The 24,824-nt window shown below is 57.6% G+C and overlaps 1 protein-coding gene across 8 annotated transcripts; it reads left to right on the top strand.

Annotated features, from left to right (window-relative positions):
* Positions 1 to 73: 73 nt before the first annotated feature.
* LOC111167112 (ephrin-A3) lies at positions 74 to 22,924 on the top strand. 8 transcript variants are annotated; one of them, XM_089914410.1, is made up of 5 exons: positions 1,062 to 1,271; positions 20,461 to 20,774; positions 21,244 to 21,309; positions 21,497 to 21,574; positions 21,787 to 22,924. In XM_089914410.1, exons 1-5 carry the CDS (start codon positions 1,159 to 1,161, stop codon positions 21,915 to 21,917), a joined length of 702 nt encoding a protein of 233 aa, XP_089770536.1. In that variant the 5' UTR covers positions 1,062 to 1,158; the 3' UTR covers positions 21,918 to 22,924. The 8 variants fall into 8 exon arrangements, with proteins under 8 accessions (XP_089770522.1, XP_089770521.1, XP_022415272.1 ...); XM_022559561.3 differs by lacking the exon at positions 1,062 to 1,271 and adding an exon at positions 14,249 to 14,391; XM_089914409.1 differs by lacking the exon at positions 1,062 to 1,271 and adding an exon at positions 17,381 to 18,398 and having other exon boundaries at positions 20,457 to 20,774.
* Positions 22,925 to 24,824: the final 1,900 nt, after the last annotated feature.

Below are 24,824 nucleotides of genomic sequence, written 5' to 3'. Positions count from 1 at the left end.
CTGCTTAGGGAAGGAGGGTCTCCCCTGTCGCGATTCCAGATCTGGCCGCCAGGAGACGCTGCTCCTCAGATGAAGACAGGATAGGGAGGGCGAGAGCCCCAGGCTGGGTCAGCGAGTGTCCCTGGGATGCTCGCGGCTTGTTTCTGCCCAGTCTGGGATGACCTTCTGCACAGTCCAGTACCACAAAGGGCGCTGTACGCCCTCTGCCACCCCCAGTAGCCAAGTTCTCGCCCCCATCGCTGCGCGGCCCCTTGGCGGCGACCATCGACAAACCGGCCAAGCTGTTGGACTCGCTGTCCCCACCCTCTGACCAGCGGCTGGGAAAAATGGAACTGGCTGGCGTTCTCAGAGCCCCGGAGCCGGGGCGGGGCGCGGCGGCGGCTCCCACGATTCCAAGGCCGCGCACCTGCCTCTCCCCTCCCCCACCCCACCTAAGGGTTCGGGAACAGAAGTGCTTTGTATGGGCCGCAACCACCTCATTACTTCGTCTTTGAGACTATGGCCTTCGTTCGCCGAGAACGAAGGTGTGGGGCGGAAAGGGACAGGGCCCAACCCCAAGGTGGACATCGAGCTCGCCATCTGAGGTTCTGTAAAGGGGGGGTGGGGGTGAGGAGGTGGTCCCAGGAGGCGATTTGTCCCTTCCCCTCGCTATATCGCTAGATGTGCAAAGAAAAAGGAGCAATGGTGCCTAAGATGGCTGGACAAATTCGTGGATCCTCTCCCGTGCCTCACTTGCCTCTTTCTGGGCAAAAGGCGTGGGCCCATATTTAAATCTTCCAAAGATTTAATAAGGCTTTCTACCCTGTACCAATACAGACACGAAAGACACGACCTCCCTAAAACAACTCCTAGACAGTGGAATACGTCCCTCCTCGCCGCCCCCTTGAAACGCGGTCTAGCCTCAGCAAGACCTTGCCTAAGCTGGCGCGCGCGCTACAGCGCACAGAAGGTTAACAAGAGTTGGCTTTGAATGAAGAGGCGGAGACGCGCCCACATTGGTGGAAAGTTATCCAGGGGCGTGGCCTGTGAGTCTCAGCACCCCACCCCCCTGCCCGCAAGTCCCCCCCACCCCCCCGCACTTTGTACCTTTCTCGGCGCGACTGCGAAGCGGGACGAGCCGGGCCCGCCCGGTCCAGAGCAGACCAGACCCCGGGGGCGATGCGGCTGCAGCCCCTGCTGCGGACTGTCCTCTGGGCCGCGCTCCTCAGCTCCCCTCTGCGAGGGGGCTGTGGCCTCCGCCACGAGGTCTACTGGAACTCCAGTAACCCCAGGTAGCAGGGCTGAAACCTGCGGGCTCCGAGCCGGGCCTGCGCGCTCCCGGGCCGGGCGCGCGCCCGACACTCGCACTGTGCGCGGCGCCGCCTAGACCCGGCCGCGCGCCGGGGCTCCTTTGTTTGAGGCGGCGGGGGAGGAGGGAGGGGCGAGGCGTGCCCGGGGTCCCCCACCCCTGCCCGCACGCGTTGGGGGCCGAGAGGGGGACCCCAGCCCCGAAGGCAGTCGGTGGGGTCTCGGAGCCGGCAGCCTGCACCCGAGAGACCTCGGCCTGCACTCCGAGCCCCGCCCCTCTCGCTTCTCTCTTGGTGATCCCCAGCCTCCCAACGGCCCGAGCTGGGCCGGCGGACTTGCGGCGGGGGGGGCTTTACTCTTGTGAAAGAAGGTTACTCTCCTGCTCGCTTGGCCTTCCCTTTGGTGCTACTCTTTCTCCTGATCTCATTCTGTAACTCTGCTTTCATCTCGTCATTATTAGTCCTATTTCTGTGCAGTCTCGGCCCTGCCCTTCTAGCTGAATCACCTTTAGGCAAGTCGTTTGACCTCCCTAACCTCAGTTATCTCATCTGTAAAATGGGCTAATAACGCCTAGTACCCTGGGAAGTCAGGCGGACTAACAGAGGTCATGTGTGTGAAAGAGGTGCAGGCTGCACAGATATAAACTATTATTTATTTCTCTCTCCTGAGCTGCCTGCCTTTGAACGTCGATATTTTTTCCTGTTTCCATCCTCCTCCCCAATTCTCCCTGCCTCCCTCTGCTTTCTCCATCTGTTTTTCTTTCTGATTTTCACTTAAGACAATCTGTGACACCGTTTGCTCACTCACATTTATTAAGCGTGTACTCTGTGCCGGGATCTGTGCTAGGGTGCTGGGGGTTAGAGATAAGACCTAGGCTCTGCCCTCTGGGAGCCCAAAGGACCCCTGGGCCAGCAAGCTTCGGGACAGGTCATTACAATACCAATGCTGTGTGATAAGAGCTATTGTTGTCCTCCAACTCTGAATTCCTCACTCTGTTCTAGACCAGTGCTTCTGCATCACTTGGAGGTTTTGTTAAAAATTCAGGTTGCTAGCCCCTAAGCCTGAGGTTTCTGGCTCATTCATTCAATCCACAAATATTTGTGGAGCGCTGTCCTTGTGCAAGACACTTTTGCAGGCACTGGGGATGCCGTGGAACAAAATGTACAAAGGCCCAGCTTGTGTTCCAGTAGGTCTGAGCTGAGCCCAGGAATCTGCATTTCTAATCAGAACTCCAGATGCAGGTGATCTTAAAGCCACCCATAGAGAGACAGTTGGGGGCCTTTCATAAGTCAAGCTGGACTCTCTGTATGCGGGGATTCGGGGGGTGGGGGAGTGATTCATACTCTATTTGATGCTGGAGGGGGACAGCATGTCCCAGGTTTTCCCACCTGTACTGGCTCCCCCAGGCAGGTGGAAGGGAGTCCTGAGGAGGCCAAAGATTGGGGGATATGTGGAGGGGGCCCCCCTCTTCATATGGCACTTGATTGTCCTGGCCAAAAAAAAAAAAAAAAGGGAGGTTCCCACTATCCACTCCCTCATTTTTTTTTTTTTTTTTTACTATGGCATTCTTTTCAGCATTGAATTGAGGTCTTAAAAGGCAAGCCTTCCTCTTTATGCACCTGTTAATGAGGATACTGTTCCCAGGCTCCATCTCTAGTCTGTGACTGCTCTGTGGGCCCAGATCTGTGCCCCTTGCCTCTGTGCCCCAGCTTCTTCACAGCAGCCGTCCACCTAACATTTATCAAGCACAGGTGCTACACCAGGCCCTGTCTTGGGCACTAGGGCTAGATAGGTGGGTGGCAGCTCCCACCCAAAAGCTAGGCTGTGGTGAGTGGCCTTGTCACATTTGGGCTATGTGGTTATAGGCACTGCAGTCCCTTAACCTCTCTGAACCTGTGAATCGGTTACCTCATCCTTTTCTTGTACTCTGTCTCTCAAGAGGTGTCAGTCTGGAGAACTCAGGCCTTCCTAAGCTGCTCCCTCCCCAGCAGGTGGGGGATTGGCTGGCGGGGACCATTGGGAAGGGGTATCTCTGACCCTCGTGCCGCAGGTGTGCCATGCCATGAGCCCCTCCGCCCTCACCTACCTTATGCCTGCAGGCTGCTTCGAGGAGACGCCGTGGTGGAGCTGGGCCTCAAGGATTACCTAGACATCTTCTGCCCACACTATGAGGGTCCAGGGCCCCCTGAGGGCCCTGAGACATTTGCGTTATACATGGTGGACTGGCCAGGCTATGAGGCCTGCCGGGCCGAGGGGCCGGGTGCCTTCAAGCGCTGGGAGTGCTCCCTGCCTTTCGCTCCCTTTGGCCCTGTTCGATTCTCAGAGAAGATTCAGCGCTTCACGCCCTTCTCCCTTGGCTTCGAATTCTTGCCTGGAGAGACCTACTACTACATCTGTGAGTGAAGATGGGCACACTGGCTGCCCCCTGGGGAAGGTGGGGAGGGGAATGGGGCTACCTGCCATTGCTAGCAGTCAAGGCAGAGATCCTGAGGGGTGGGGGAATGAGAGGACTGGGAAGGAAGGCTAGGCCTAGGAGGGGGGAGTGGACAGGGGGCCTGAGTCCAGGACCGAGTAGGGGGACATCTAGAGTGAACCAATAGAGAGGAGGGGAAAGGAAGAGGAGCCAGGAAAGAGGACATGCGTAGGGTCACAGATGGGCCCCTAGATGTGGCCCCAAAATAAGGAAAAGCTTTCCAGGGAACTGGAGAGAAAAGAAGCTGGGAGGGTTTGAAACGCAGTCTGAGGCATGCAAACTAGCCTGTGCTAACTTCTTCCTCCCAATTTCCCACCACCCAGCAGTGCCAACTCCGGAGAGTCCTGGCCAGTGCTTGAGGCTCCAGGTGTCTGTCTGCTGCAAGGAGGACAGTGAGTGGGTTGGGGCAGGGGAGCAACCCTTCTGGCTAGTGTGGGGCCCTCAGGAATGAGGGGAGGAGTGGGAAGAATCTGGGAGCATCAAACTCTGAGGAACCTCTTCCCCCCCCCCCCCGCCCCATTTAGCCTGTGGGAGCCTCCCCTACACAAAGGGAATGGCATCTCCAGGGGCAAGGCTGTCCAAGGCCTTAGCTGAACTGGTGGTCTCTAATGGCAACTGGGAGGAGACTTGGAAGTTGGGGCTTAGAGATGATGAGGTGGTAGATTATGGGAAGGGATTGGCCAGTTCGGGAGACCCCTTAGAAAGGGGTGGGAGTGAATAGGTAATGGGGAGAGCAGGAAGGAGGCTGCTGAAGCAGGAGGACCCATCAATGCTACCCCCTCCCCCTCACAGAGCCTGAGTCAGCCCATCCTGTTGGGAGCCCTGGAGAGAGTGGCACGTCAGGGTGGCAAGGGGGGGCCACTCCCAGCCCCCTCTGTCTCTTGCTGCTGCTGCTGCTCCCAATTCTGCGTCTCCTGAGAGTTCTCTGAGCCAAGCGGACCCTTCCTGCCACCCCCAGGAACCAGAGCCCTCCCAAGACTCCCCGGAGGAGGGCCCCTGCCCCCTACCTGAGCTGGGAGGGCCAAGCCAGACAGACAAGATGGAATAGTGATGGGGGAGGTCAGAGGGTCTGGGGTGACCCTTCCAGGTGCCGGCCTCCTCATCACAGGCTGAAGAGGAGCTGCAGGGGAGCTGCAGACAGCCCTGGGCACCCTGGAACAGAGGCAAGACAAACATAGGGTCTCTGTCAGCTGCTTTGATATTCTCATCCCATCCCCCAGGAAGACTGGGATTTGATGAGATCGGATCCTTGAGCCTGCTGGGGGCCAAGGCCGAAGACCTGGGGACAGGTGATTGCTGGACCAGGTCAAGCAGGAAGCCCAGGCTTGCCATCTGTGCCCAGTGCCCTGTGGGCCTCTTCCCTGGGGCAGCACCTTTCCTCCCCAGGGGGTCACCCACTTGTCTTCTGTGAAGACGGACTTGCCATGAGGTCGAATTTCATGCCAATTTGTATTTTTATAAGTGTCTGGACCAAGCCTTCAATAAACCACCCATCTTTTTGTTGCTTTCCCCAACCTACTGCCCTCTGGCTCCTTCCCTGACACGGCGGGGGGGGGGGGGGGACGGGGACTCCCTGCAGCCTCTGCTCTCAGCTTGGCTTGGCCTGACCTCCCTGCCAGCTGTGCCCAGACCATCCATGCCAGGCCTCAGTAGGCACCCTCTGGGCAGTGTGGGGTGGGTGCCAGCAGCAGCTGTGGAGCTTGGCACCCTCTACCACCTCCCTAGCTGGCTTCCTGTGCTGGGGAGGGGACAGGTGCTCCTGATAGCCCACCCACTTGGGGCACTGCGGAAGCTGTGGTAGCACCAAGCAGGGCCTTGGGGCAAAAGCAAGGCGTAGTAGAAAGACAGCACCTGGGTTTCAGAATGCCTGGGTCCCTGAGAGCTGGGCGTCCCTCCCCCTCCCCAAGGGCAGTCTGGGCGGTGCCTGGCCTAGAACTGGGAAGGTGGGGTCAGATCAAAGGCTCCTTCCCCAGCGGCCTCTTTGTTCTTCGCTTTTATAAGGAGGAGGAGGTGGGGCCGAGGAGGGAGGGCCCCCTTTGCTCTCAGCCTCACTCTGTCTCTTCCACCTCAGGCAGGCAGAGGTGGCAAGGCTATGATCCACCCCAAGACTAACCGGGGTCCTCTTTCTGAACGGTGTTCTGGGTGCAGCCAGGGAAGGGGTGCCCCTTCCCCCGAAGCTATGCTCTACCCGCCCCGGTGCCCCACAGCCTGCATTGGCACCATGCCGGCCCGCCTGGCACCCAGCCAGCGATCGATAGGTGGATGTTGTGCTCATTAGCTCGGCGGGGCTGCGGCGGCTAGAGGCGGCGTGTGAACATGCGCGGGGAGGGGAGGGGCGCCGCGGAGGGTGCTGGGGGTCCAGAGACTGACAGACCAGACCGAAGTGCTGGAGACTGCGAACCGCTGCCCCACCCCCTTGCACACCTGGGTCGGACCCCGGTCCCTCTGGGTTGGTTCCATTGCTCTGGCTGAGGCCTGGGATGGAGGACAGCGCCGCGGACGGAGCATACATGAGTGGACCCTCCCGCCCCCCATTCAAGGCCACTTTCATAAAATGCCATGTCTGTAGGTACGTGTGCCTGCGTGTCAGGGCCCTCACCCCAAAACAAGATCCTTAGCGGGGGCGAGGGGCTGGAGTGGAGAGGGTGACGTCTGAGCTGAAGCATGAACTATGGGCTCGGTCTTCTGGTCCTGAGTTCGAGTTCAGCCTCTACTGTCATCCAGGAGGGTGTCTATATGTCGCCTTGGAAACCGACTGTACTGCTACCTCCGCCCCTCTCCAGTGAAAGCAGAGGCGGCGCAGGCCGGGGATGACTGGTTAGCCTGGCACTGAGGACCGTGCGGGTCACATCCTGCCCCCAGCGGCCCCAGACATGCTCTCTTCGCGGACCAAGCCGGGCCCGCTCGCTCCCGAGTCTGTGGCCGGCGCGCGGATCCGCCGCTCATAACGCATGTCCGAAAGAGACGCGGGGCCCAGTCGGCTTTCCCCGGCACTCAGACACACGCCCTCACTCTCAGGCAGACGCGCGCACTTGACACAGACACACACCCTCGCCGGCCGCCTAAGCTCCCTGCAGGTGTTAAGGGTGGACACCTGGGCAGCCACGCACTTGGCCTCGGGGCCGGGGTAGGGGGGGCGGTGAAAACTCAGGCCCGCCGGCCGCAGGCCTCAAGCCAGCCCCTCCCTACACTCACTTTCCTTACAGCCTGGGCCCTGTGCGGACAACTGTTTCAGTCCTGGGGCGCGTTTCCAGCGAGGGCGAAGTCCGCTCATGGGACCTAGACGGGCTGAAGGCTCTGGGCCCTACCCATCAGAAGTCCTCGAGGCGTGTTCCGGGGCGCGGTTCCATGAGGCTGGGAGACCTGCAGGTTTTGGGGAGTCACGGATCTCCCCAAAGCTCAGCGGCGCTAGATGGCCAAGGGTGGGGCCCTCAATTTGCTGGGCCTGCCCTGGTCTTTTCGGAACGATGCAAAAACTCCCCTCATCTTTGCATCACGCTATCTTGCTGTCCCGAGAACCTGAGAGCCCGAGTCTCCGACCTGGATCCTGCTCCGCACTTTCTGGGGTTTCAAGTCTTTCCCTAGAGGCTAAATCCTGGAGTTTTGGTCTTTTTATGTGACCCCACCCTCTTTTCTTCTTCCCTTTCATTAATCCCTTCCTTCCTTTCCTTATTCATTCATACAGCAAATTGTGAGCTCCCAGCGCGTCCTTCTTTCAGTCGGCCACACCAGCTGGGGTCGTCGGGGGATCCCCAGCGGTGACGCAGTTGGAGAAGGGCACTCTGGCTTCCAAATAACTAATAGAATCCCGGGGCCTGGGGCATGAGGTCATCAGTGGTGATGCCCATTGGTTCAGGCCTGGACGTGGAGGAGGTCCCCATAGCAACCGACGGTGCGTCCGAGCGTAACCTGGAGAGTGGCCTTTGATTGTGCTTCAACGGCAGCTTGGGTGGTGCTTGGGATGGGGGCGGGGAGGCGAGGGTGGAGCCCTGTTTCCCAGGTCCTGCAGTCCTAGCCCAGCCAAGCTCTTATTTTTCTTGAGATCATCTTTCTCACTCAAAGTAATGGGCAGTGCCACTTAACCCAGGAAGGTTAGGAGGGGAGTATTGGCAACAGCGTTGGGGTCCTGGGTATGGAGCTGATGCCACCCGGAATGTTAATTATGAGCTCCTCGCTTTCATCTGCATATCGTCTGCATCTCATTTGCATTCTCTTCATTTAAGGTCAAATTGGGCAGACATCTCCGCATCCCCAGCTCTGTTGCCTGTCTGTATCCCAAATCTATCCCTTAGTGGCTCTCTAATCTACCTCTCAGTTGTCCAGTTCCTTACCCCACCTCTCCTCCCAGCCTCCGGTCTCTCCATGGGTGGGAAGGGGCACAGCCTAGCGAAAGGAGAAAGGATAAGAAGGCTGCCTCTCCCTCTGGATGTTTGGTGACAGATGGGGAGGGCTGGTCTGTACTGCCTAGAGACTAAATTGGCAAAGCAAATGGTGGGGGGAGGTGCCCCGGGCTGAGATGAGGGTCTCCAGGGCCAAATCACCCACATGCCCGACAGGGTACTGGAACTAGGGATGCCTGCTTCCAGCAAGGGGTAGGCCTGCCCACCTGTCTGGTGCCAGGGCAGCTTCCTTCCTCCAATTAAGCACTAATGAGGTGTCATTAACCCTTACCTTTCCTGCCAGCCCTCAGGTGGTACTCAAATTCATGGGCTCGCACTGAGCAAAGAAGGAGAAAGGAGGGACTTTGAGGAAGCTAAGAGGCAGTAAGGCCAGGGGACCAGCAGACAAGAAGGTGGGACCAGAGGCCTGAGTAGCATGCAGTGGTTATGCTCTGTGTGCTTCTGAGGGATTCTAGGCATGGGTGTCTCACTATCTGAATGCATTTATTCTTCTGTTCATCAATTCAACAATTACTTATTAAGCACCTCACCTATTCCTATTAACTAAATACCAGGCTGCATGCTAGATGCTGAGGATATACACTTGCATAAGACAGGATCTCTTCCCTTAAGGAATCTTCAGATTACTCTAGAAGACAAACTGGCCAGCAAATAATTACAATACCAAGTGCAAATGCAGTTATGGAACAGTGCAGAAAGCGCTATGGGAGCACAGGGAAGATGGACTGTCAGAGAAGACTTGGGTTTTGAAGGACAAAGTTTATGGCATGGAGGAGTGGTGTGGGACTAACCATGCTTGTGTGTTTGACTCAGTGTATGGGCCCATGGTTAGCTGTGTTTTCAGCATTGCCGGTGTCTGCCCTCCCAGAGCTGTATGTTTTGCATCTGTGTGTACGTGTGTGAGTGTGTATGTGTGTCTGGATTTTCTGTGTCTGGAATCCCTTCTCCCGAACACACATGGTGGTTTTATTACAGATCAGTGTTTGCTGTGAAGCTCTGGTGCAGATTAGCCTGAACCTGCCCAGCCCAGGGGAGGGGAAGTGGAGAACTGATGTTGGCTCTTTGGGAAGAGGTGGACAGGCATCATTTTCACACCTCGGGGCCCAGACCCTTGACACCCCAAGTAGCAGCAGGCTAGCCAAGGGAGGCAAGGGCTGGGCTACGGCCTAGGGTGTGCCCAGGCCATGGTCCCCCCTGCCCCTGGCTCCTCACAGGAGACGTGGGTGTTACAGCCACCACTCCCCACCAAGATCTCAGGCCCCCTCCCCCAGCCTGTTCCTCTTCTGTCTGTGGAGGAGCAGGCCGGCTCAGGCCTGCCTGCTGGCTCTCTCCCACTGGGACCGGATCCTTTCCAGGGGACACGAGAGGGCTGGGGAATGCTCGGGCCTAGTGGGAGGCCCCAGGTACTCCACCCTGGCCCTGTGCAGCTCTCTCCAGCCTGGATTCTCCCCACCCACTCTGGGGTGCCACTTCTCTGAGTTTTGCCCAGACATAGCCATCTTTGTCAGGGAAGCGCTAAACCAATAGGCAGAAGGTAGGGGCTAGAGCTCTGGCAGTGAAGACTGGCCTGGGGACAGGTGGGGTGAGGAGATTGTGATGCTACTCAGAGACTCTACCCCAATTCCTTCTGTCCCTTTGCAGCCACTTGCTAGAAAGCTAAATTTCGGTGGCAGGAAAGAGAAGAGACTGTGGATCTAAGGAGAGATTTAGGGGTTAAGGAGAAGCTCTGGGGTCTGAGAAGAAGGTCAAGGACCCCTCCTTTCACACTGCCAAGGATGTGAGCTTCTTTTTGGCTGTAACTTCTCCTCCCCCTCATTCTATCTAATCTTTTCCTATCCCATCCCTACTCCCCAAGCTCAAGGTCACCTCTCCCAACTATGATAGCTATTAAGAGAAGTTTGGAGATGGGGAGGAACAAATGAAAAAGAGAATCTGAAGCTAGTTTAGGTGGGCAGACCTCAGGATAATAATGATGATGAGGCCTCCATCAATCAAGCACCTTGTGGGTCCTACATTCTGTGCTAAGTGCTTCCCAGACATGGATCTTAATCCTCATAACAGCCAACTCTTCGAGGGTGTTATTATCCCCATTTTACAGATGAGGAAACAGTCTCAGAGAAGTGAGGTGACTAGCACAGCCAGTGAATGGTGGAAATGGAATTCGAACCGAAGCCCATCCTGTTAACTGCCAAGCCCAACTGCCTCCCTCTCAGCTTTTCTAGAAGCACATTCAGAGGATCCACACGCACCTCCATTGTAACACCCCAGAGAAGCCTCTCCACTTCAGGCTTCTGAGCTTGCTGGCCTCATTTGAGGGATCAGGGCATGACTAGAATCAGAGGTTATGACACCTTAACCCCACCCACCAAGCCCTGCATTCTAATTTCCTGTGTCCTGGACCACACATCAATGCATCATGTTCCCTGCTGTCAGTCATATGTGTGGTTCCATGTCAACTCATGGACATCAGAGCACCATGTAGCCATGCTGACACACACATCACACTTGGAAGTCAGAAGATACGTACATTGCCCTCCTTGTTGGCACCCAGGGTCCCGTGTTAGGACCACGCCAACAGGCTGCCTGCACTGAGGCACACACATGGGCCCTGGGCAAGGTGCGGAACCTGTGAATATTTCATGTCTGGAACTGGCAGCTGCCTCTCCCGCTCACATGCATGCCTGATCCTCCCTCTCACAGGCTCCTTGTTTATTTGTTTAATGAATTATTTATCCATGGCCCCCCCCCTTCTGTCCTGGCCTCCCTCTCCCCCAGGCCCTAGTCTCCATGATTTATTGAACACAGCTCGGCTCTGTGGTTGCCACCCGATGTCCCGGGAGCTGCCTTGGGCCACACAGCCTGAGTACTCCCTCGGCCCTTGACCTGTTCAGCTCCCTGCTTCCTTGGCCCCAGGGGGAGGGGTGGGTGGGGTAAGGCACCACATTCAGAGAACTCCCAAGGGCCTGACTCAGTGCCCCTGGAGAGAATATGGCAGCCAGCAGCGTACTGGCAAGCCTGAGGGTCAGAGGGAAATGTAGGCAGAGCCTGCAGGAGAGGAGAAAGAGGCCTGAGGCCCTAGAGAAAGAGGATCAGCCCCATGGAGGGAACCCCAGCTTCCACAGAGGCCCTCACTCTGCAGAGAGGTGTCAGGCAGGGCCCAGGCCTTAGAGTGTTTCAAACTATAGATTGTAACTGATTAAGGGTGATACAATCAAGGAATCAATTTTCTGGGTCTTAACGAGCTTTGTACTTTATTTAATAAATTTTTAAGAATAGAACAGAAGAAAAATATGAGTGCATCTTCTGTAATACGGGTAAGTATTGCTTCATGAAACATTATTTCAGTTATATGTGAATGTGTGTGCGTCTGTGTGTGTGTGTGTGTGTGTGTGTGTGTGTACTGTATTGCAAATGCAAAATATACATCTTATTGTGAGTCACAGTCAGGAAAGATTTGAGTCACTATTATAAACTGAGGTCCTAGGCCCCATTGATGGAGGCCTGGGTCCTTCCATGACCCAGATGCCACAGAAAGAGGCTTAGGCCTCAGATCCGGTTCCAGGCCTGTAGACAGTGGCCCGGATCTTTCTTACACACAGAGACCCAAACCCTAGAGAAGTCCAGACCCCATGAATAGAGGCCTATTGACAGGCCTAAGCATTACAGCTGGAAGCACATATCCTATAGTCAGAACTGCCACATACAGGTGTGCGGTTTGTGCCTGGCACAAAGGAGCAACCCAAGAAGTAGTAGAGGCGATCAGCCCAAGCTCCCTCACTAAGATAGAGAGACACATAGGGCTACCTCCCACAGAAGGAAGCAGCACCTTTGTTTTTGCACAAAGGCACCGCTTGCCAAGAGATGAACCCTAAGGACTGGGTCTGCATAGAGGGGTGGTTTTTCTAATTCACCCAAAAGCCCAAATCAGCCAGCACCTAATTTAGATAGGGGCCCAGATAGACAGAGCACCATATCCCACAGACAGAGGCCTAGGCTCTATAGAGAGTGTCTCAGAACTTAAAAACCAGAGGCTTAGACCCCATAGAGAGACCTGCTTAAATCCTGGAGAGAGAGCTCCAAACTGCAGAGAAAAGAACTCAGTTATTATTGAGCAGGGGTTGAGGGGGAGCATGCTAGATTCTAAAGAGGAGTATCTGAGCCCTACAGAAAAGGGCCTAAATCGTTAAGTGGGACCCAGATTCTATAAACAGGGCTTCTAAAATGGAATTTAAAGTCCTAGGCCAAACCAGCAAGCTCCCACTCCCCATGAATACGGGCAGCCTCTCTGCCAACTGTGGGCCCAACAGAGAGAAGCCTCCCTTTGCAGAGCAGGGATGTGGGTAGGCAGGGAGGAGGCTGGGATTTGTGGCACCTGGAGTAGGCAGGTCAGCATCATTTGGGCGAAACAAATCTCCCTGGGGATGAGGAGTCTGGGGGGAGGGAGAGCTGTTTGCAATGTCCCCCATTCCCACCCCAAGGGGCCTAATTTATTTTCTGGCTTCTGAGAAGAGAGAGGAGATCTCCTGGGGTGAAGAGGAGCCCAGAGAGGACAGAGCCTGCTCTTGCCTGGCAGCAGCTAGGCACAGGGCTTTTTCTCGTTGGCACTGCCCCTCCCCCAAACCCAGCATCTGAGGCCAAATTGTGGTCAGGATCCCTTTCCTGCCAACAATAAGCAGATAAAGAGTGCCTGTATGTCCTCTCTCCTGCAGTAAGAAGAAAAGGGCATCATGCCTGTCACCCTGGGCACAGGTGGTTGGATTGGTTTCTGAGAGTCTGGTCTGAGACCTGGTCCTCCTGATCACGCTTAATCTGAGCCTCTCCAAAAAAGGGGATGAGGGGTGGATACCCCCTAGGTCCGGATTCTAGACCCTTTCCCTCAACTTCTACTTCATAGGAAAAGAGAGAAGAGGAGAGGGCAGAGCTGAGTGTGTGTCAGAGTGTGTGCATGGTCTTGTGTGTGAGTCACTGTGTGTGTGTCTGGGTGTGTGCTCCTAAATCTATGTGTACCTAATCCCTGTGTTTCTGCAGATCTCTAGTTGTCTGATAGTACCTTTACCTGTGTGTGTCTCCGAAGGGTTATCTGTGTGTGTGTGTGTGTATGTCTGTATCAAACGCCTGTGTTTCCACGTTCTCTGCCTCTGGGTGTCTGTGCCTTTTCTCCTGAATGTGTGAGTGCCACTGTGAGGACGGTGACTATGGTGAGAGCTGGAATACAAGGTGCTCTGCCTGCTGCCCTCTTGTTAGCATCTGTAAGAGTAGGAGTGAGAATGCCTGGGGACACCACTGGCTGCGCTGGGAGGGGGCTCTGGTTGAGAGTGAGTCAAGAATCCTTTGTAGGTGTCCTAGGGAAGCCTGTTTTGCTCTAGCTGACTCTCCTTGGTCCCTCCTCTGCCCTGGGCCCTGGACTGCCGAAGGCCCTTCCAGCACCCAGTATTGACATTCTTGGGGGCTGAGCTACTCTACACTACCTCCAAGAAAAATAAGCCGCCTGCTCAGCTGGGGGCTTCAGGTCAACAGCTGTCAGGTCCTAGGTGGCAGCTGAGGGCTTCTCAGCCACCCTCTAGAACCCACTTGACTCCTCATGCACATGGGAAGAGGGGCATAAAGGGAGCAAAGGACCAGACTGTTCAGAAGGGAGGGGGGCCTAGTTCTACTTATTAAGGGGTCCTGGACCCCCAGCTTCTTTTCAAGTCTCCTTCGCCCCATCCCAGAAATGAATGTTCACAGGAGATCAAGATCCCTGTCTTGGCCTCCCTAATTCTTCTCCTGGGAACTCCAGATTGGGGAGCTGAAGGCCCAGGGCCGGCGGTAGCAAATTAAACCTAAGAGTGAGAGGTGAGTAGCGCTCCGGTTGTTCCCAAGGGGGCAGCACGGTCCTCACCTCCCACGCGCCGCGCGCGCTCCGGGCCCGAGCGGGGCGGGGCCTGGCGGGAGCGCGCCAGGGGCGGGGCTTCAGGGGCGCGCCCGGGAGGGCGGAGGGAAGGGCTGGGGGCGTGGCCTAAGGCTCTGGGGCCGGCGGCGGCGGCGGCAGCAGGGAGCTGGGAAGCAAGAAGCCGGGAGCGCGGGGCTCAGTCGGGGGGCGGCGGCGGCGGCGGCTCCGGGGATGGCGGCGGCTCCACTGCTGCTGCTGCTGCTGCTTGTGCCCGTGCCGCTGCTGCCGCTGCTGGCCCAAGGGCCCGGGGGGGCGCTGGGAAACCGGCATGCGGTGTACTGGAACAGCTCCAACCAGCAGTGAGTCGGGGGCCCAGGGAGCCCATGCGTCCCGCGTCAGTGAGAGGGGGAGGCCTGGGAAGTCCTGGGGGAACCTGGGGTGGGAATCCTGGGAGACCATAGCCGGGGACTAGGAGGCGAGGAAGAGGGGGAAACACTCTGTAGGCGTCTATGACACTCGGGGGGTGTCTGAAAGAGGCTGTTAAGGTATAGTAACCAGGGCTTGGGCCGTGCTGAGGAGGCTGCTCGGGGACACCCCACCCTACCTTGACTTCTCTCCACACCCGCCTCTGGAATAGCTTACCCCCACTCGACAGTCCCCCCATCTTCCTCTCCTTCGGCCGGGCTGGGGTTTGGGAGTACCAGTGTGCTGGGGATAGGCCGCCGCACTTGGGGGACCCAGGGATGACCTGTTTTCAGCCGTGAGGGTTTCAAGGGGTTCTATGACTCCTGCTTTTAAAAGTGGAGTCCAGAGCTGAGGCAAGGAGTCCGACCAAGCACCTCCTCAGAACGAAGGCGAATGGGTTACCCTGGTTGTATGGATAAGCCCGGTTGGGGTGAGCTGGGGCTGGGCCGCCAAGTTGGGGGGCTCTGGAGGTGCTGCTTGGATAGGATGGGAACGTGGGGTACCGGCAAAAGGGAGGGAGGCAAGGAGATGGCGTGTCACACACGCACACACACGCCCGGGCTGGGGACGGCGTGTGGCTCCAAGAGTGAGCGGGCGTGCGCGGCTGTCAGTGTGCGTGTGTGTCTGAGTGTGTGATTTGTGTGTCTGCGTCGGCGATTGTCTGGGGGTGGGAGCGGGCGACGGGTCGGGGAGGGGGCTGCGGTCGCTGTCCGCGTGGCCGGCCGCTTCTGAGCTAGGGTGGCTGGCCGCGGTCTGGGCGGGTGTCAGGGCGGCCGTGTGGTTTCCCGGGGTGTGTGAAGAGGCGGCTGGGTGCCGGCTGCGGGGCCAGGTCCTCATTCTGCGCAGTCCTTGCTGCCCTTGTCTTCTCCTCCCCGCCGAGCCGCCGTGTGTATCACCCCGGCCGCCTCCGTGTGTGTCTGTGTGTGTGTGTGGAGGGGGGGAATCCCTGGGGACACGGGGGTCACTGTCACACCTACCCAGGCGGCGGCGGTGGCACTGTTTCTGGCTCCCCACTCCAGGGGGCGACTCGGGAGCAAATGGCGAGGCCCACGGGAGGGGACTGAGAAGGCCGGGCGGCCGCGACCCCCAACCTCCCTGGGGAGGGAGTGCCGCTCGCCGCTCCGCTCTTTGTTGTTTGGGGCTCTGCGCCTCCCCCTCTCTCCCTCCTCGCGCCCGGAGTGTCAGACTGGGGGTGGGGATGAGCCAGCGACGCCCCCCTCTCGCTTCCCATGGAAACCTCGGGGGTGGGGATACGGCCCGTCCCCCCCGGACCGGGACTCGGAGAAATCCGAGGGGCACTGGGGGCTGACTCCCCTGCTCAGTCTAGCTCGTCTCCCTCCCCCAGACTCACACGTCCGCCCCCCGCCCCGCTAGAGTCTGGCGGGGGGCGGGGAGCAGAGAGCGCGCAGGTGAGGGGCCCCGGGTTCCCCACCACCGTCAGGGCACCCCCATATTCTTAGGAGAAGCCGGAGCCAGGGGGATGCGGGAATGGCGGGGGGGGGGAGAGGGATGTTGTCAATCATGTTCCCCTCCCCTCATACACCTGGGCGCAGGTGAAAGCCCTGGGAGGGGGTGGGGAGCCCAGGTTCCGAGAGCCTCCTTTCTGTCTTCCCCGCTCCCCCACAGGTCTGGACCGGCAGAGATGGGAGGGGGCGCGCACCGGGCCGGGAGGCCGCCGCCGCCCCCGCCTCGCTTCCTCCGCCTTTGTTGCCGCTGTGCCCGGGCTCCCCGGCTCCCTCACTGCGGCAGCCGCGGCCCCATAAATCGTGAGAGCGACGTGCTCCGGGGCCGGGAGTGGAGAGGGCCAGGGAGCTGGGGGCGGGGCCGGGCCGAGCCACAGGCTCCCGCGCCCCCTCCCCCAGGTCACGTGAGCTGGGCTCCTGGCTCCCACCCCTCGTCACTTGCCGAGGGTCTCTGCCCCTTGGGATCATGTGGAGAGGGTCTGCGACCCCGCCTTCTGGGGGTCACGTGGGAGTGTACTGGTGGAAATTGTGCGCTGGTCTCTTTGACAGACCTGGGGGCAGTGCCCTGCACAGCGACCGTGATCTCGCTTCCTATCTCCCACTCGGCCCCTCCGTTTGGTCCTCTGGAATAGGCGAGATCTGTTCCCAGCCTGGCCCAGAAACTAGGGATTGGGCGAACTATACTGGAGGAAAGCGTGAGAGTGTGAGGTCGAGGGGTCCCCTGAGCCCGGAATCGAATGGGGGGTCGGGATTGGCCAATGGCCAAATATATGCGCCCAGGCCCGTGTTCCATTTCTTTGCAGAAGTGTGCAAAGGTGCTGGTCTTCACCCCTATCTCAAGAAGTGTACGGAACATCTTTCTCTAGCTGTCTCCCTACCTGTCTCTTTATCTCTGAAATGTTTCTGTTGCTTATCTCTCTTTCATTCATATATTTATTGAACAAATATTTATTGAGGCTATACTACCTCCCTGTTGGTCTTTCTCTCTCTCTCTTTTCTCTCTGTCACCGAGTCTCTGCCCTGAACCCCTTCCCCGTCCCTGATATTCTGCTTTGCGTCTCTCCGTCTCCGTCTTTGCTGTCTGTGGGCCTCTCTGGAGCTGCCTCTACGTCTCTCCCTTTCTCCAAGCCTCTCTCCTGTCTCATTCTCTTCCCTCTCTCTCTCGGTTTCTGGATCCCTCTCTTTCGCTGTGTCTCACTCCCTTTCCCCTCTCAGTGAATCCGGTTTCTGTTCATCCCCCTCTCGGTGTGCGTCTCCCCCTCTCTCCATTTCTATGTGTCTCGCTTTCGGCGGGTTTCTCGCGCTTCGCCGCCGCTGCAGATCAATAAACCTTCGCCGCCGCCGCCGCCGCCGCCGCCGCCGCCGCCGCTGTCGCAGGGAGGAGGGGCGGGGATATGGGGCGCGCTGATTTTCTCCCATCCGACGCCGTCCGGAGAAGCCCAGGGCCCCGTCCCGGGCTGGCAAGACCCAGTGCAGTGGGGCGCCGAGGCCCGGGGCGCCGGAGGGGTGAGGGGGTGTCAGCGTGCACGCGCCGCCCCGCGAGCGTTCTCTCCAGTCACCCACCCAAGCCCGGGTGGGCGGACCCCACGCCGCACACACGTGGTCAGGCCTAGTCTGCTGGGGTGAGCGGCGCGCAGCCTCGGGGGCGCGCGCTAGAGAGAAGGAGAACCGGGGTCCGGTGTCTTTATCTCTCCTCCACTTCCTTAGCTCTGCATCCTGGCGTCTGGGGTGGGGGCAGGGATTTAACAAGTTCAGCTCTCCGGGGATCCTTTCCCTACCCCCTGGTCCGTTAGACACCCTGTTTACCTGCCCCTAATTGCCCCAGGGGGAGAGGTTTGCTCCTTCCCCGCTCCCCCGCCGCCCACCCCACCAGGCTCGAGCAGGTAGGGCACTGAAGGAGTGAAAGTGAGGGGTGGGAATGCGCACCGGGGGAGGTGAGAGCCGGGAGAAATGAAACAGGGTGAGGGGGCACCCCCTCCAGGTGGGGTGTGTTGACACGCCTTTCTGGAGGAGAAATGGGAGGCCAGGAGGGGATGAAGTGAGGAAGGATAGAGAACTGTTTGAAGGGGCAGGCACGACCCAGCCCCAAGATCCCAGCCTATCCTCTTCTCCCGTGGGGCAGGGGGTGGGGTGTGGCTCTAGGTTAGAGAGGTGCGGCCCTGGAGGGGGGGTGAGCCGTGGCGCTAAGCCGGGGCCTAGCGGCACCTCCCTCTTCAGTGCCAAGGCTGGGAGGATGACAGATTCAATTAAAGCGCCCAAGCCAAGCAGACACCTCAGGTCTCCCAGGAGGTGTGGCTGGGGATTCCTGGCACCCAGCCCTTTGCCCCCTGTCCACCAGCTACCAACTGGGCACAGTCATTCCACAAGCAGTTCTTTCTCCCACATGCCCAGCTTGGGGAGGGAGGTGCATTTCAGGAGCTGTTCCACTCAGCCCAGGGATGGGAAAGAGGTGGCTCCTCTTCAGTTGTGGTCGCCCAGCAACCTTTGTATAAGGCTACTCCCCTCTGCGTTAAGGAAACTGAGGTACATGTAGGGATAGCTCTGGCTTTGGCTTCCTCTCTGCTAGAGCAGGGTGTGTTGTGGAGGAACTGGGCAGTGCCCTAGGGAGGCGCTACTTCAGAGGAGGGCTGGAAACCCGGGCGAAGCTAATGGACAGAGGCCCCAGTGTGCCTGTGCAGCTGCTCCAGGCCTGGCACTGGTGGCCCCCTCCTCAAAGCCTGTGGAGAAAACAGTAGACTTTGGGCTTGGGGATAGAGAGGCAAACCTGGGGTGGTGGCTGGGAGCTAGGCCTGGTCTAACCCGTTTTCCCGCTCCCAGGGCCCCAGGCAGAGACTCCTGCCCACCTGAGTGCCAGGGCCAAGGAGGGGCCAGAGTGACCCATCACTCCCATGGGAACCGAGTGGGGCTGGTGGCATTCCTGATGATTCAGGGAGGCTGTGCCCATTCTTACTGGGGTGCTCAAGCACCAGCTCTTACCTATCTGCCTTACTGCTAGGCTTGGGAGGGAGTACCTGGGGAGGGGGTGGCACAGGCAAGGCCAAGGAAGTAAGGTGAGGTGAAGAGGGACTCTCAAGGCCCCATGCCATCCAAAGGCCTCCAAGCTCGTTTCCCTAATGGATCTAATTACTGTTTGTGGAACTGGAAGGTGCCTGGCGACATGGGGAGTGAGTCTCTCCCCTCAGGGAGTTCCAGGGACCAGGGACCCCAGTGGTTTGATATTTTGCCAAGTACCCCATGCCTTCCTGTGTCCACCACACTCCCCTCTCACTGCCAAGATGTGTGCATTCTTATGCTAAGGAAATTAGGGGAAACTCCTGCCTACTTCTCTGAGTTTCTTTCTGCATTCAGATGTTTCTCCCATCCCCACACTACTCAGTACCACCATGGAGAACAGTAACACCAACATTTTGATGGTAACTAGCAAGGCAGGCGGGGATTACAAGGGACCCAGCATCTGCTTCTCTGCTCACAGAAGGATCAGGGAAGTAAGAGGCACAGCCGTCTTGTCTGGGCACTATGCCCACTACTCTTCCCGGCATCATCATCACCTGGGGCGTTGGCGTCCAGGTTGAGGAGGGAGGTGTATAGAGACAGAAGTTTTGGCTGGTTAGCGTGACACCACACGGAGCCTTGGTGTTGAGTCCCTTAGCTCCCTGATCTATTGTGTCACGTTATTGGGGACCTAATTGTCCGTGGCCTCAGGGTGGAGGTCAGTGGGACTCAAGGTACAGAGGCCAGTCATACCGTAGAGAGAGCATGTGCCAGTGTGTGTGTGTATGGAAAGAGCAGGAAGAAAGCTTGCGATTGCTGGGGTCAACCAATACTGGCATGCCAGTCCAGCACACATATCACCTACTTTTTCTATGTGTATGCCGCCTATGAGTGGGCGGTGAACATATTTGTGTGTGTGCCATAGAACTTGTGCATGTATATGCATGAAGCCTCCATACATGCGTCTGTGAGGGCAGGTCCTGTCCGACTCGCCTTTGGGGCCGACTGGCAGCAGCAGGAAAGCATGCTGGGAGAGGCGATGGAGAGTGCGCATCCCTCGAAGGGATCCCTCCCACTTTCACACTTCCATTCCTTCTATCCTTCCTCCCTACTAGTGAATTATGGGGGATGGACAGAGGAAATCCGGGCCTGGGTCTGGGAGTCGCTGGGGCCTGCGCCGTTTCTGTGGTAACCAAAGCATACGTTCCCTTCTTCCCTCCACCCTTCTCCCCCGCCTCTTTTCCTTCTGAGGCCGGCAGGGCTTCCCTGTGCCTTTGCTACCCTCTGGTGGCCACCATGAGAAGGGCAGAACAAGGAGTGGGCCTGGAAGGATAGTGGGGGACTGGCGGCACTAGGGCCCTGGGGACAGAGACAGGGACTGAGAAGGGAGGAAGCTCAGAAGAAAAACCGGGAGGCTCCGAGGACCCTGGGGAAGGTCTGCGGAGCGGTGAGGTGGAAAGTGGGTTGGCTTTGGGTTTGTTCTCTCTGACCCGCTTCCTCTCCCCACAGCCTGCGGCGAGAGGGCTACACAGTGCAGGTGAATGTGAACGATTATCTGGATATTTACTGCCCGCACTACAACAGCTCAGGGGTGGGCCCGGGGGCGGGGCCAGGGCCCGGAGGCGGGGCGGAGCAGTACGTGCTGTATATGGTGAGCCGGGCAGGCTACCGCACCTGCAACGCCAGCCAAGGCTTCAAGCGCTGGGAGTGCAACCGACCGCACGCTCCCCACAGCCCCATCAAGTTCTCGGAGAAGTTCCAGCGCTACAGCGCCTTCTCTCTGGGCTACGAGTTCCACGCGGGCCACGAGTACTACTACATCTGTAAGTGACGGCCAGGCGGCGGACCAGGGCGGGACCTAAGAGTGCCAGGGGGTGGAGTCCCGAGGGGCCGGCGGCGGGACAACGCTGCAAGGCACTAGGTCTCCGTCGCTTGGAGTGATACCTCGGGATGAGGCGTGGGGGCTGGGGACCTCAGGGTTCCAGCTCAGAGTCTTGAGGCTAAGAAAGAGGTTAGTGGCATTCCGAACTTTGGGTCGCAGAGTCACTGTTTCTGTGAGGGCCATTTCTGGGCCGGGACCTCAGGGGTCATTGTTTCTTGAGGGATGGGACCCAAAGGGCTTCTAGGGCTGACGGCGGAGCCACCACGACCAATGCGCAAAGGGTGGAGGAGGTACTGAAGGACACTGCCCAAGAGGGGCAGTTTGGAGGGGGTGAAAAGGAGAGTTTCTGAGCGAGGAGGGCACGGGGTGTAAATCTGGAGAAAGCCACTCAGGCCCAATCTTCTCCCCAGCCACGCCCACCCACAATCTGCACTGGAAGTGTCTGAGGATGAAGGTGTTCGTCTGCTGCGCCTCCAGTGAGTATAATAGGCTCCCAGCCGCGACCCCATTCTCGGCTCCCCTGCTTTGGGGCTCCCCTGGCTTCCTGGGGGTGGGGGCGGAGGGCACAGGCGAGGGGGACTCGCTCCTCAGCTGTAACAGGGGGAGGGGATCCTGGCCCTGACTATCCCCTCCTCTCTCCCCCCCCCGCACCCCCCCCCGCAGCATCGCACTCCGGGGAGAAGCCGGTCCCCACTCTCCCCCAGTTCACCATGGGCCCCAATGTGAAGATCAACGTGCTGGGTGAGTCTGCGCAGCGCCCTCTGGTGGCCACTGCTGGATCCGCAGCCCCCTCCCCGGTGCCTGCTCATCTTGCATGTCTTTCCTGGGGTCACCGATCTTTACCACCCCCGTGGGTGGTCACGTCCCCCGCTCCACTGCTGCTGCCGCTGCCGCGTGCCCCGCCCCAGCACTCAGCACAGCTCTCACCAGTCTGTCTATTCATCTATCCACAGAAGACTTTGAGGGAGAGAACCCCCAGGTGCCCAAGCTTGAGAAGAGCATCAGCGGGACCAGCCCCAAGCGGGAACACCTGCCCCTGGCGGTGGGCATCGCCTTCTTCCTTATGACACTCTTGGCCTCCTAGCTCTGCCCCCTCCCTTGGCGGGGAGAGATGGAGTGGGACTGGGACAGAGCAGGGAGGCTTTGGCCTCTCCAAGGGAAGCCTAGCCTTGGGGCCTAGACCCCTCCTCTGATGGCTGGAAGTGGGGTCTGCACCATACATCTGTGCCCACCCCTTCTGCCCCCTCCCCACCAAGTAGGGCACTGTAGTGGACCAGGCACAGGGACAACCAAGGGTTCCAAGTGGCCTTGTGGCTCTGGTAATGTTTGGTACCAAACCCGGGGGGCCATAAGGGGCAGTGTTCAGGACTTCCTGCCCCCTGGTACCTTTCTCTGACCCCTGGTGCCCTCCCCCCTTGTCCCCCCCGAGAGAGAGGCAAATGTGCCCCAGAGAGAACAAATCAAAGTGTGGGAGACACCCCCAATCACTCTCTTCCAGGGGCAGAACATGGGGAGGGGACTGGATGGGCGAAGGGGTGGCACCGCCTGCTGCCCCCTTCCCCTGTTTACAGCAATAAGCACGTCCTCCTCCCCCTACTCCCACTCCCAGGACTGTGGTTTGGATTGAATCCAAGTTTACAAGTAGACACCCCTGGGGGGGCCGTCAGTGGACAAGGGTGACAAGGGGTGGGCATTGGGGTGCCAGGCAGGCATGTACAGACTCTATATCTCTATATATAATGTACAGATGGACAGAATCCCTCCCCCTCCTTAACCCCCTGACCTTCCTTGACATCCCCTTCTAGCTTCAGACCCCTTCCCCACCAGGCTAGGCCCCCCACTGGGGGACCACCTGGCCCCTCTTTTGTCTTCTGTGAAGACAGGACCTATGCAACGCACAGACACTTTTGGAGACCGTGAGACAACAACGCCCCCTCCCCTCCAGCCCTGAGCGGGGACCCAGCTCCCAGGACCTTGCCCTGCCCATCCTCTGTGGTCCCCACCCATTCTCCTGGGCCTTTTTCAAGTGCTTTGGCTGTGACTTTCGTACTCTGCTCTTAGTCTAAAAAAATAAACTGGAGATGAAAATAACTGAGTGTGTGTAATTTCCAGGGGCCATCACTCTTCTGTACACTGGTTAAATAAACCCCACAGATCACAGGGCCTGGGGAGGGGACAGGACTCTAGGGCCAAAGGGTCAACTGAACACCTTATTCTGTGGCTCATCTCCCCTAAGGAGGCAGCTCTGAGTGGAGGGAGCAACAAGGGCTTCCGAGCAGGGCATGGCAACCTCTCAGCCTCAGTCAGAAAATTTAGGTTATAATACACCTCTCACAGGGTTGGTGTAAAGATTAAATGGCAGAGGGAGTATAAGGCTCAATCAGTGATGGTTTTCTCCTTTTCTTCCCATTCCATTCTGTAACCAGAAGTTCTTGACTGGGGTCTATGGATTTCAGGGGGGTGTGAACCTAGATAGGAAAAAATTATATCTTTATTTTCACTCGCCTGTAACTGAAATTTAACATTCTCCTATGTACTTGAGCAATAAGCCACAGTAGTGGGCTTCCCTGGTGGCTCAGTGGTTAAGAATTCACCTGCCAATGCAGGGGACACAGGTTTGAGCCCTGGTCGGGGAAGATCCCACATGCCACGGAGCAACTAAGCCCGTGTGCCACAACTACTGAGCCTGTGCTCTAGAGCCCCTGAGCCACAACTACTGAGCCCACGTGCCACAACTACTGAAGCCTACGCTCCTAGAGCCCCTGCTCTTCAACAAGAGAAACTACCACAATGAGAAGCCTGCGCACCGCAACAAAGAGTAGCCCCCGCTCACCGCAACTAGAGAAAGCCCGCGCGCAGCAATGAAGACCCAACACAGCCAAAATTAATAAATAAATTAATTAATTAAAAAACAATGTGAAGGTAAAACAAAGAAGCTTTAAAAAAAAAATAGCCACAGTAGTTTTAAGGGCGCCTGTGACTTTGTAACAGACACAGATGTGTTCAGACTGCGTTATAGTTTTTGAAGATATCTCAAAATATCATTTACTCTCATCACTACTTTGAAATAACCGTGGTTGTTAGATCTTGTTTTTAATGTGTTAATAAAGAAGCATATATATTACTATACCAAAAAATGTAAATGTTTTGATAATTGTGTTTCAATATAATTGGTTTCCTTTATAATCCTTTGTAATTTTATTTCTTTCATTTAAAACATTATGGCCAAAAGGCTGAGAGTTTGCGGGTGCTGTAGCCGCACATAACAACAGCACCCTACATCCATCAGGAGAGTGAGGGGACAGAAGGAAGAAGACGTGACAGTGGCTGAAGCCGTCAAAGGTCACAGCCCCACCTAAGCCCAGTGAGGTCAGGGTTGTACAGGTGGGCACTTCAGGAGGGTGGTGAGGGGTTGCTGATAAGGGCCAAGATCTATCCAGGCTTCCCTTGCCCAGCCAAGCTCCCTGGCCCACGGAGGGGGTGCCTTTTTCCTCATTGCCAAGCAGTGACTCCAGCCCAACCAGGGCACTGTGTGGGCAGGCTGGGTCCTGGGTGAGTGCCCCTCCTGTGTGCCCTGTGGCTCTTGCCAGCTGCACTGTGAGTCTCTGAGCAGCAGGGACTGTGTCTTCTCCCCCTCTGTACTCATAAAACATGGGAAACGGAATTTCGACCAGACCGTGGAGAGTGGGTAGGTTTCCCACTGGCAGAGCTGGGAGGAGTGGGGGTGGGAGGGCAGGTGTGGAAAGGATCAGGGGCAGCCAGTGCACTAGTCCGAGGCTCCCTACGTGGAGACAGGACTTGAAAAGGTAGGCTCATCGATCTAGTCATTCATGGATTCAATCGACATTTATTGAGTGCCTGCTGAGTGCCAGGCCCTAACCTGGGTACTGGGGATACAAAGAAGACAGTCTCTAGCCTCGGATAAGCTCATAATTTCGCATGTGTTGATATGTGATGAGGAATCAGTGACACACACACATATGGCAATGTA

Source organism: Delphinapterus leucas, chromosome 1, assembly GCF_059928025.1.
Source record: "Delphinapterus leucas isolate spDelLeu-1000000601 "Yukka" chromosome 1, BTC_Dleu_Yukka2, whole genome shotgun sequence".
Taxonomy (NCBI): Eukaryota; Metazoa; Chordata; class Mammalia; order Artiodactyla; family Monodontidae; genus Delphinapterus; species Delphinapterus leucas.
Note: the sequence above shows the minus strand (reverse complement) of the source record. Positions and strands in the feature narration are given on the sequence as shown.

Coding starts and splice junctions, on each gene's coding strand:
- LOC111167112 (XM_089914409.1), top strand. CDS start 18,194: ATGACAGATTCAATTAAAGCGCCCAAGCCAAGCAGACACCTCAGGTCT. Junction 18,399..20,456: donor CTGTTCCACTCAGCCCAGGG/ATGGGAAAGAGG, acceptor CTTCCTCTCCCC/ACAGCCTGCGGCGAGAGGGC. Junction 21,310..21,496: donor GTTCGTCTGCTGCGCCTCCA/GTGAGTATAATA, acceptor CCCCCCCCGCAG/CATCGCACTCCGGGGAGAAG.